Raw genomic sequence first — 11,973 nt, 5'->3', positions numbered from 1 at the left:
ACGTCTTCAATATTATTTCAATATAGTGCAACGGATACATTAACAATCAGTCATTTTGAAAATATTATTTTCGAAAGATTCTTGAGCTTATAAGGGCGCCAACTCTGAAATATTTAAAATGAAATATTTTAATGTCATGTTCGTAAACATTTCTTTAAGTTCGTAAAAAAGGAAAAGAAAAAATTAAATTGAATAGAACTATTAAGTAGTCTAATGTTTTTTCAAGCCCACGGATATATATATATATATATATACCTCGTATATACATGTATTTCTTTGTCATCTGTAATTAGTAACAAACTCTTTTAATCTATCGCAAGTTGGTAATTGTTGTACCACGTGTACAGACGAGTTTCTTTTTCTTTTCTTTTTTTTTATTAATAAGAAAGTGGGCGAGAGAGAGAGAGAGAGAGAGAGAGAGAGAGAGAGAGAGAGAGAGCAAGAGAGGGAGGGGATAGGATGGGATGAGTGAACGTGTCGCGACATTTGATCGTAATGATCATAATATGGCGTAAAGTGTATTTCATAATTAAACTGTCATGTGTACGTGTATATTAGAAAGTATAAGCAAAGCGATATTGAAAATTTGAGATTATTACAATAAAGAAAATCTCATAGTAGGGAAACGTAAAAAATTTGAGGATGCGATGCCCGCACGTAGACGATACGTTGGTTACGAGTCAGAAAATGATTTTGTGATTACAAACTCAAACAGTGAACGGCGAAATATTGACACGAAACAACAATATTACGATGAAACTCGTAATGTCGGTGGTTTAGAGGAAAAACATTTTAAGCAACGTGATATACCACCATCACCAACAATAACTATGACGGCACGCGATAGAACTAATGAATTTATTAATGCTATAAGAACAATGCAGGATAGAACAGTCGTTAGAACGACTAATCAGCAAAATCCAAGAAGGGCTAAACAAATGCAAAGTTATTCCAATTTTATGATGGTCGCTAAGAGTATCGGAAAGAACATTGCGAACACTTATACAAAATTGGAGAAACTTGCTCTATGTAAGAAAGCATATTCTAAGAGTATTACTTTAATATTATTATGTTTACTTATTATGATATGTTTTACACTTTGACATATGGTTTTTTTCAATAGTAAGAAATGCGTTTATTTGTATCTATTAAGATATTGTTATAGACTAATATATGTTTATTTATGTCGACTTCTTAAGACAATGAAATATTCTTAGTACCTAAAAGAGTTTTCATTGTAAAAGCAATTATGTCTATGTGATATATATATATATATATATATATATATATATATACACACACACATACATGCATACATGCATACATATGCATGCGTGTGTGTATAATATATACATATAAGTTTCTAAAAAATGTTTAACAGGGCAACTGTTATGTCTGTTCCCATTTTAGTGGCCAAAAAGAAATCTATATTCAACGACAGACAAATGGAAATCGAAGAATTAACAAACATTATAAAGACGGATTTAAAAAGTTTGAATCATCAAATAGGCAAATTACAAGATATAGGAAAAATTCAACGAGAAAGTTTCTCCTCCTCTCAAGGGAATCATATTGCTTCTCATTCTTCATCTATAGTGATGGCCCTACAATCAAAACTTGCAAATATGTCCAATCATTTCAAAAGTGTTCTGGAAGTTCGTTCTGAGGTATTATTTGTGCAACTTAACACAGAAATATATTATTTACATTATAATGTGTTTAAAATAAATACTCTTTTATACATTAAACTATATATAGAATATGAGAGAGGAACAAACAAGAAGACAACAATTTTCGCAAGGATCTGTATCCACCATGTTACCTCCAAGCGTAGTTTCCGGGAGACAAGGTTCCTTGTTACTTCAAGAACAAGAATCTAACTCTTCGGTTGCAATAGACCTTGAACCAGCAATGAGTCAGTTGTCAATGCAACAAGTTTTACAAGACGATACGGTAACTTATTACTTTGGGGGGAGGGGGAGGGAGAAGCTAAATCGCAACGATTAAAGATCATTTTCTTTTTCAGGATGCATATGTGCAGTCACGTGCAGAGACCATGCAAAATATAGAATCGACAATAGTCGAACTGGGTGGTATTTTCCAGCAACTGGCTCATATGGTTAAAGAACAAGAGGAGATGGTAGAAAGGTAAGAAAATTATATTTTTAAATCGTCCTTTTAGAAATTTATTGCTAATGGGATTACATATATGATAATTAATTCGCATTAATTATATTACAGAATAGATAGCAATATAGAAGAGACTGAATTAAATGTGGAAGCTGCGCATGTTGAAATATTAAGATATTTCCAATCGGTGACAAATAATAGATGGTTGATGATTAAGATATTCGCTGTCCTCATATTTTTCTTTATCTTTTTTGTAGTATTTTTGGCATAAGATTATTTCGAATTTAAGTATATCTGTTTACATTTATTTTATGTTACCGTTCATCGTTATTTTACTATCCATATTCAGTATTTGTGATATATAAAAGTAAATATAATTCCAAGAAAAATCTAATTTTTACGGGACACGTATCACGTAAAACTGTAGGAACACTCAACTGCATTCCTTAATACTTCCACTAAATTATTAATTATTATTGCTATATAAAGGAGGATATCTGATATTGGAAAATAAATAAATAATTTTTAAAGCTTACGTAAAATGTAAAAAAGAAAATAAATATAGGGAAATAAAGGAAGAAAAAACGCAAAAGAAAGAAACAACTTCACGTGGAAAACAATGTTCATATTTGTAAATTAAAATAATTATATATAAATATATATATATATATATATATATATATATATATATATAAATATATATACACACACACACACACATATACTTATCTTTCGTTGTTTGCTTATGCTTATATATACATATAAAAAAAAAAAGAAGAAAAAAGAAGAAAAAAGAATACTATTTTAGAATTTTATGCAACATATGCAATGCTTATGTGACGAATAGAAGCTTAATTATTTTGTATATATAACACAACAATGTACTAGAGAAAAATAATGTATGATGTTAATTGATGACAAATTATGATAAATGTTTTAAAATAAATTGCAATTTATTTTTAATTTATTAAAATCATAACAACTGCATTTTTATTTATGTTGATTGCAATACTCAATATTACAACGTCGTTTGAATTTATTTCATACTTTGAAATAGAAAGTAAGTGTACCTTTTACAGAATGATTTTTTAAATAGTTAGATTTTTCAAAGAATGTTTCACTTCAATTGTACAGCAATTTCTTTTAATATTCCCTTTTTTATTTTTAATAATATATGATTGTTGTCAACATTAGCATAATTGTAGCAATGCTGTAAAAAATTCTCAGAGTAATTTCACATAAGTATAATAGTATAATATTTATGGATTTATCGGATAATAAACAGCATTTACAAAATATGTTCAAATGGAAAATGCAATGTTTTTATTGGTTTATTTGTGTTCCTCCCTCTCCCCCTCTCTCTATCTCTTGATTTCAATTTAAATGCTCAAGAAAGATTCATAGTATATATTATATACTATGCTCTCCCTATGAAATATTTATTGAAAATTGTTATACGATGAATCTGTTACTATATAAAATAGTAATAGATTTGGCCTTTGTATAAGATTGTTTAAAGACTAAAATACAAAAGTTATACTTTTCCGCTATGATGTGACTTATCCAATGACTCCCCAGACGAATGCAAGGAACCTAAAATTAATCATCAATATAATTGAGCATCGTCGAAAGAGTATAATTATGTAAATTAATAAATTTATTTTAATGATATTGTCTTAGCCATAACTACTTCAGAGATCTATGCATTATGATAAGAAGCACCGTAACAATTGAAACCTAACAATTTTGATCGCAACAAATCTAATTTAAATTAATAATTATAATAATAAACTTAAAATATTCGGCGTACTTGACGAAAGAAGCAAAGTAATGTGAGAAGGAAAAAGAAAAAAAAGAAAAAAAAGAAAGAAAAGAAAAAAGAAAGAAGGGAAAGGCAAACGCGAATCCAATTTCTCTAGCATGATTATTTAAAATCAAACTCAAATTATTTAACCTGACTCGTCATTTTATTTGGAGCTATTCCTTTCCATAGTACTCCAAAATTGTCTTACTTTAGAGAAACGTTTGCGTCCTTGCATGCACAAAAGAAAAGCAAAACGCAGTCATAGTGAAGAAATAAGAACGAAAAATTAGTGTCAGACAGGGAGGAAAAAAATGATGACGAATGAATGTATCACGATTGGCCCCCTTTTGTACGCTGTTGTTGGTAGAGATGATGTTCATGTTTAGCACAAACCTTTATGGTTGCGAGCTCGTTGTTCTCGCTGATGTGGGTGAAAACCAGAATTGCGTGGTGCCTGCAGTGTTTCTTCCCCCCATGAATGCGACGTTCCAAGGGGTGGTAGCAATATCGAACCAGGTGGAGGAGGTGGTGGAGGAGGATGAATATGATCGCTAGCAAAGGGAGGCGGATGTGATCTATGATTGAAAGGGAGTAATAAAGGTGGGGATATCAAAGGTGGTGGCGAATCTGCATTGTCGTACCTGCCAGATGGATGAGGATGTAATAGTAAGGGAGGTGGAGAAGATAATCGACCACCCAAAGGTGGCGGTCGTTGTCCAACGTCATAAGGTGGTAATCCTGAAGCGGAAGGCAAAGGTGGTGGTAGATATGTAGGGAAAAGCGAAGGATGTATGAATGACGGTGGTGGTGGGGGTGGAACACCTGAAGAACCAGTAAACATTATAGGAGAACTTGATGAATCTGCGCCTATGAATAATGGAGGCGACGTTGTAGTCTCTCCATTTGCCTCCAAGCCTGTTCGAACATTAGCGCAAATAATATATAATATTTCAAATAAATAATCATCTTTTCTTTATACCACCGTATAGTTTAAAGAAGATGTACCAACTGCAATAGACATAAATGTTGCTAATTTCAATCGAATATATTCATCTTATATATTAATAAATTACAGATTATATAATACCTTGAAATTTTAATACTTATCAATTTAATTAATTGTTATACTGAAAATTCATTAACACAAGTATATGCGAAAAAGAAAGCAGATTTTTTTTTTTTTTTTCTTTCTTTTTGTATGCATTTAACGAATCAACATTGTAAATATACAATTAGTTTGTCATTCGTCGCATAAAAAAATTTCAAAGTAAATATCTGTAAAAATATTACTCGAACATTTTGATCATCCAATATGATATTTATCAGTGGTTTCATTAGATCTTCATTATTTTTTTAAAGAAAATACTTACGATGTAATTTTGTATCGGCATCGGCATCATTTATATTTTTTTCTATTAGTGTAAGACGATTACGTAATTGTCCTGCTTCTGCCTTTGATTCTTCTAAACGACGTTCATTTTGTCGTGCCATGACCTTTTCATTAAAAAAAAAAAAAAAAAAAAAAAAAAAAATAACACCATTTAATATATTAAAATTACTATGAAGACACTCATTATAATTATTATACTTAAATAAATAATTAATAGTTCTAACCCATTGTTCGTGTGCCTTCGTTTCAAGAGTAGAGATCTGACTCTTATATTCCCTTTCTTGATCCACTATTTCACGCTTCAACATTTCTATTTGTTGTCTACATGATTAAAAATAATAGGGAATATTTTTTAAAATACACGAGAACAATTCTTAATAGAGATATTTATGTCACTTTTATACTTACTTATATCCTTGGATTTCATTTTGCATTGTATGTATTCTTTCTACGGTAGACATAACTTCACCTTGTTTTTGTAACCATAACGCTTCTTCCCTGTAATAAAATTGTATTATGCTTATTAATTTGAAAATTTGAAATCTAATCGAATGGTATAATATTACTTTTGTCGTTGAGCTTCTTTCTCCTTGAAAAAGTTTGATATAACTTCCAATCGTGTTTCTGCATCTCGCTTCTCTTTTTCAGCCACTTTACACTGTTCACTCAACGAGGACACTTCTTCTTTAACAAGCTTCATGTGCTCTGAAGAATTAAAATGTTATGCATAAAGTTACGGAGAAAAAGAAAATGTTACTCTCTATGAGCGTACCTTCTAACAAACTGTGTGCTCCTTCGACTTCACTTAAACGTATCTTTAATTCATCTCTTTCCTCAACAAGTTGCGACGCTTCTGCTTTAACATGAGATACTTCGTAAAGTTTTTCAATATCTAAATTATTCGAATTTACTTGGTTAATAACTTCTACGAGATCTTTGACTTCTGCTTCTTTAATTTTTAATTCTTTGTATAAATTTGCTTTGTCCATAGATAGCTACAACAAACAAAAGAAATATAACGACATATTTTACATAATGGTTTATTGAATAAAATTAAATCGTAAAAAAATGAATGTATTTACTTGCGTAACTTGTACTTCTAATTGTTGAATTATTTCATTTAAATTTTCTTGAATTTTACTTCTTTTATTTAGTTCGATTCGAAATTCTTCTGTTATACGTATAAGCTCAGTATCCAATTCCCCGTATTTTTTTTTCATAGCATTAAGCTCTGCCAACAAAGTTTCATTCTGTAATAAAAAAATATCATCATAAAAACCAATGTCCATGTGTGTATATGGTTACACATATATAATTTACTTCGATCTTGGATTTAAAAGGAAATTCAATCTACCTCTTGAGTTTTGATGTTGAGAGCATTAGTCAAAGATTCATTAGCGCTTTGTTGAACATTTAAGCGAGCTTGTAAATCCTCTACCGATTGAGTTAACGGATTAACTTCATTGTTGGACGAAAGAACTTCTCTTAACATGCGTTCCAATTCTAATCCTGCTTCTGTTACATTTTCTAAATCTTTTTCTAACATAGCAACCTGATCTTCCAACTCAACATTTGCGTTCTGCACAATATTTAAGTTATGTCATTGTACATTGTACATTGTACATTGTATAATTGATTATAGCTTTCGTCATATTCTTATTATTTACCTGTGAAGCTTCTAGTTCGGCTTTCAAAGACAATACCATCTCGTTAGATCCAAATGATTCATCTTGCATAGAGTTTAACTATATTCAATTTTACAAATTTACATATAATATTGATAATATGAAAATATAAGAGAAAGCGCATAAACGAAAAATCAATGATTTACTCTATAATATTATACTTTACCTCATTTTTAGTTGATTTCAAATTTTCATCCAACATCAAGCTTTCCTTTGTAGAAAGAAATAATTCCTTTTCTAATTTATTTATTTTTGCTATCAAATGACCATCTCTCCTCATATTCTGAATAAAAATATAGTATCATTATGTAACGAAATCAATATAAATATGCGTCTTATTAATGTACAACAATAATACCTCAATATAATAATATCCTAAAGTAAACATAAGCGTAGTAATAGAAGTTATGCTTAAATAAAACAGCATTATCCAATATGTATGCTCTACTTTTATCATTCTCATAATACTGCCTTCAGGAACAGACTCTTTATCCTGTAATATGAAAATAGAATGGATAATGTGTGAAGGTTTATGTTGTTTAAATAAAAGCAGTTGTGGAAAAAAAAGAAGCAAAGAAAATGGAGAGGAAGAAAGAAAAAAAAGAAAAAGAGAGAAAAAAAAAAAAAAAAAAAAAAAAAAAAAAGAAAAGAAAAGAAAGACAGAAAAGAAAGTAAAAGCAATGAATAACAAACAAAAAATTTACTCACTTGCGATATAAAGCCGTAATTTATATCACCCTCATTTATGCATTCGTTATCCGTTGTACAAACATCGGAAAATTGCATATTTTGTATTGTAGAAAGTAACGTTACTTCTTCGACATTTGTGAGACCCTCCGTATTTTCATTATAATGAACTTCATCTTCTATTCTATCTTTATTTTCTGCTTCAGGGTAAACCTTATCCTCGATACTTATGATATCTTCATATTTAGGTAAGGTTTCAGTTACAGAATCACCTATATTTTTTTGTCCATCTTCCCTTTGCAACTCCACTAAATATATAGCATAAAACGAAAAAGAAGAAGAAAGAGAAAAAAGGAGAACATTAGAAAATTTTTAACTTATATAAGTCTAAAATTGATAAATCAGTATTTTTTACCTTTATCAGGTATCACGTTTTCTTCCACGTATAACAAATTTCGATTGTTACGAAATTCATGGAAGATCTGTTCCGTGATAATATCTTTTGCATCGTTTTGACTAGATTGTGATTCTTTGCTTTCTTCGCTATGCAATTGTTCATTAATATCTTTAAATACTGTATTTGATTCTATAGGAACATCAACAGAACTAAAGATATCTTTTTCAACATTGTCATTATTTACATCACTATTTACAATATTCTTTTGACTGTCTTGCGCTTCCATTTGATTATTTTCTTCCAACTTAGTATCCCCTTCCTTTTCTATTGTAACATTCGTATTAGCATCGCATATTCTATCTTTTTGAAATGGATTATTATCGAAAACATTTTTTTCTAGATCTATCTCAGGTGTATTGACTTTATTTACAATCTGCTGTACCTTTTCTTCGGTATTAAGGACAATTTCAGAATCAAGAGAATTATTTGTTGCCGATGCAAGATCATTTGATTGGTCCACGTTTGGAGTGTCTACGTTATGTATAACCTCCGTTTTATTTTCTACTTCAATTTGTTTTTGTGACTCAGACTGGATAAAGATATCGTCTGGATCGTTTATATTTTCAACTTTTATTTCCTCCTTATGGTCTAAATCAACAATCACATTATCCTTATCATCTTTATATTCCAATTCAGAAGTCAAGGATTCTAAACTGTCCTTTTCCTTTTTATTTTCTTCTAATTTAATAATAGAAAATACCGCATCATCTTCCCTCACATTATCTCCTAATTCGACATTTAAAGAATTCACGTTACTTTTCTCCACCTTATGTTCCAATTCAAACTGAGAAAAGTCTACATTATCTTTTTCCCACTTATCTTCCACATTGAAAGTAATACCATCCATATTATCCCTTTTCTTTTCTTCTATCGATTCAACAGTCAAGGAATCTACATTATTATTTTCATTTAATTGCAATTCGACTGCAGATTCGTTTGTTTTAATATGTATACTGGAAGTGTCGTTATAAGTAACAAACTTTAATTCTTCTCCTTTAAAGTCAGTTTCTTGTTGCAACTTAATTGGTACATCTAATTCAATTTGCGTAGCAGTTGGCTTTATGCCGTTATTAATATCATCTTCCGTTTCTTTATTATTTGACAAAGACGCAGTTTCTATAACGGAAGTATAACTCGGTTGCACAGATGATTCTTCCCTATTTACAAAAATTGTAGTACCATCTATTACGTTATACGATGGAGATATACTTTCTGTTTCATGCATGGATTGCTTCGTATTTTCTTCATTGGTAGTTGGAATAGATGCATCGATATTATTATTATTATTATTATTATTATTATTATTATTATTATTATTGGAAAGACTACTATATATCGGAATAGAGTCAGGTTTATTTTCATTATTTTTTAATGGAATATTTTTTACATTACTGATATCATTATTAATATTATCAATGTTATTATTTTTATCATTGTTGTTATTATTAATATTATTTACAACTTCAGTAGGTACTTCGTAAGTCAAGTTTTTCTTTAAAACTTTAAATTCCTTTAAAAAATTTTTTGGTATGTATCCACGGTTACCATCGAACTAAAAGAAATATTCATTTTCAAATGTAAACCTTGATAAAGCTTTGTAAAATAGAAACATAAATATAATAACAATAATAATAATAAAGTACAATATAAAAGTAAAGACAAAAGATGATATCGTACAAACATTTGTATATGATATAATAAGAATTGTTAATATAAACTCGGAATTTCATAGAATTGAAAAATAATGAAAAAATATACCTCTACACCCCACAAATCTGGTCTTCTGCCGGCACCTTTGCTGTAAACAGTTACAATTTCACTCATTGGCACGGAGACCATGCCCCTTTCTCCAGCTATATACTTCAACGTAGTCCTGGCGAATGATACAGGTTCTGTAAATGAAGTCAAGAAATTCAAACCACGCAATATAAACAAATAAAAGCACGAGAGAGAGAGAGAGAGAGAGAGAGAGAGAGAGAAAGGGAGGACGAGGAAGGGAGGGGGAGGGAGAGAGAGAGAGAGAGAGAGAGAGAGCTGTCAGTCAATTATGAAGATAAAGTATGGCTTCAGTTACCTGAACACTTTGGGTCATAACATAATCTCTTATCTGATAGTATGGACGAGCATTCTGGTATTGCAACAAGTATTATTGCAAGTACTAAAAAAGAAATTTTAGCAAATGGATTTATTCTCGTCATATTTCCAGTATCGCAAAGTTCCACATCACTATCAACACAGAGTGTTACAGATTTCAACGCGCATCGTCGTTCACCACAAACTATTTCACACATAGACAACTCGCCATCTACAAAAAGAATCTGCGCAGAGGAAGAGGAAGAAACTCGAATTCTGATTGGTCCATCGATCGACAAGACAAAAAATTAGAAATAAGACGTTTCGTATGGCACATCATAATACTTTTCGAGAAATATTATATACAACTGATTATATAATTCGTTATAATTATAAATGCGTTTTTTTTATATTATCAATAACAATGTCTTAAAGTCGTAGCTGATTGATTAGATATCAAAGTCAACTGATCGTCCATTTTTATCGATTATTTCACGAAATATATATTGATATTATTGAGATACGCATTATACTTTTCAATAATTTTATTTTTAACTTTTAAAATATGCGTATTAACGAATTAGGTAACAACAAGATAATATAATAAAAGTTTCATGGTACGATGATATACGGAAAAAATTTTATTATTTTCACGTTTACAATCTTTTTTTCTACATGACTAGATTATAAGAAGCAATTAAAAAGTCACGTTTTCAAAACGGCATCGTCTATTATGCACTTTTGCACAAATTATATATGTAAACCACATATGTATTTGTATTGTACAATCAATGATTTTGGTTTATGTATAATCATTTTAAATCATTGTATTAACGGTCTTGTGTAAGATGCAAGACTTTAATGGAATGTCATAATGTTAAAAATGTGAAAAGTAGGAATGCAATGACAATACGATAAAAGTTTGAATAAAAAGAGAATTAATCATATTACAATATTTCATTTAACAATCGAATGTTCATTATCATACTTCTTGACTAAATGATCGTTTACATGCTAATATAAATAAATGAACACAGCACATATAAAACGGCGTTTAAATTTTCGTCATCGTATAAGGAAATATGAAATATGTCTTTTCATAGAGGATATTAGAATTATTTTTAAAAAGAATACAAGATGTACTTTCTATTTGTACTTTTAAACCGACACAAACTTTTATTCCAATCAGTTCTTTTAAAATATCTGAAAATAATAAGAACGTTTTCTTATATCGTGCATCAATTATTGTTACGTTGCGGAAAGTACGCTTTCATGAAAGCTAGTTAATTTTTAATTTTCTTTTTAATATGATCAGTAATACACATTTTTTTTCTTTTTGTGTTTCCTTCTTTTTCCCCCCTCCCCCTCCCCCCTCCCCCTACCCCCCCCCCCCCATGATAGAATATGCTGTGGGAAATATAAAATGGAAATTTTCCCGACTTAGAATATACAGACTTTCTAATTCTTACTTGGTCAAACTTCTAAATGCAGTTTTAAATATAACTGGTTATCACACAATGTATTATACTTATTGTAATAACTTATATGCAAGGTGTTAATAAAAGGAGCACATATATTTTGTTTGCGACCGGCAATATAAGATTAAAAATTTTTAAGTAAAGCATTCTCTTCTCGTATACATACCCTACGTTTTTATTATTACATTTAACTTTGTGCAACAGTATTTTACAATTGACTTTTGAGGCATCCTTCATAAACACCTAGCATATATTTTTATTGAGAATTA

The 11,973-nt window shown here is 29.9% G+C and overlaps 2 protein-coding genes and 1 long non-coding RNA gene across 6 annotated transcripts; 2 read left to right on the top strand and 1 right to left on the bottom strand.

Moving 5' to 3' along the window:
• The first annotated feature begins 417 nt into the window (after positions 1-417).
• On the top strand, positions 418-3,443 carry LOC124956004 (syntaxin-5). Its single transcript, XM_047511308.1, has 5 exons — positions 418-1,029; positions 1,411-1,667; positions 1,759-1,953; positions 2,027-2,148; positions 2,242-3,443. The coding sequence occupies exons 1-5, from the start codon at positions 648-650 to the stop codon at positions 2,399-2,401; spliced, it is 1,116 nt and encodes a 371-aa protein (XP_047367264.1). The 5' UTR covers positions 418-647; the 3' UTR covers positions 2,402-3,443.
• On the bottom strand, positions 3,059-10,482 carry LOC124956003 (transport and Golgi organization protein 1). Of its 4 annotated transcripts, XM_047511305.1 has the most exons (17): positions 10,228-10,479; positions 9,912-10,045; positions 8,112-9,705; positions 7,718-8,004; positions 7,368-7,502; positions 7,176-7,292; positions 6,992-7,069; positions 6,679-6,903; positions 6,407-6,574; positions 6,097-6,319; positions 5,891-6,029; positions 5,733-5,822; positions 5,549-5,645; positions 5,305-5,428; positions 4,328-4,756; positions 4,085-4,162; positions 3,059-3,723 (listed from the first exon to the last, which is right to left on the bottom strand). In XM_047511305.1, exons 1-16 carry the CDS (start codon positions 10,442-10,444, stop codon positions 4,098-4,100), a joined length of 4,122 nt encoding a protein of 1,373 aa, XP_047367261.1. In that variant the 5' UTR covers positions 10,445-10,479; the 3' UTR covers positions 3,059-3,723; positions 4,085-4,097. The 4 variants fall into 4 exon arrangements, with proteins under 4 accessions (XP_047367261.1, XP_047367262.1, XP_047367260.1 ...); XM_047511306.1 differs by lacking the exon at positions 4,328-4,756 and having other exon boundaries at positions 10,228-10,482; XM_047511304.1 differs by lacking the exon at positions 4,085-4,162 and having other exon boundaries at positions 4,328-4,849; positions 10,228-10,472.
• LOC124956005 lies at positions 9,989-11,550 on the top strand. Its single transcript, XR_007103054.1, has 2 exons — positions 9,989-10,284; positions 10,360-11,550. It is a non-coding gene; the product is annotated as an uncharacterized LOC124956005 (long non-coding RNA).
• Positions 11,551-11,973: the final 423 nt, after the last annotated feature.

The sequence above is a fragment of the Vespa velutina genome, chromosome 20 (genome assembly GCF_912470025.1).
Source record: "Vespa velutina chromosome 20, iVesVel2.1, whole genome shotgun sequence".
NCBI lineage: Eukaryota > Metazoa > Arthropoda > Insecta > Hymenoptera > Vespidae > Vespa > Vespa velutina.
Note: the sequence above shows the minus strand (reverse complement) of the source record. Positions and strands in the feature narration are given on the sequence as shown.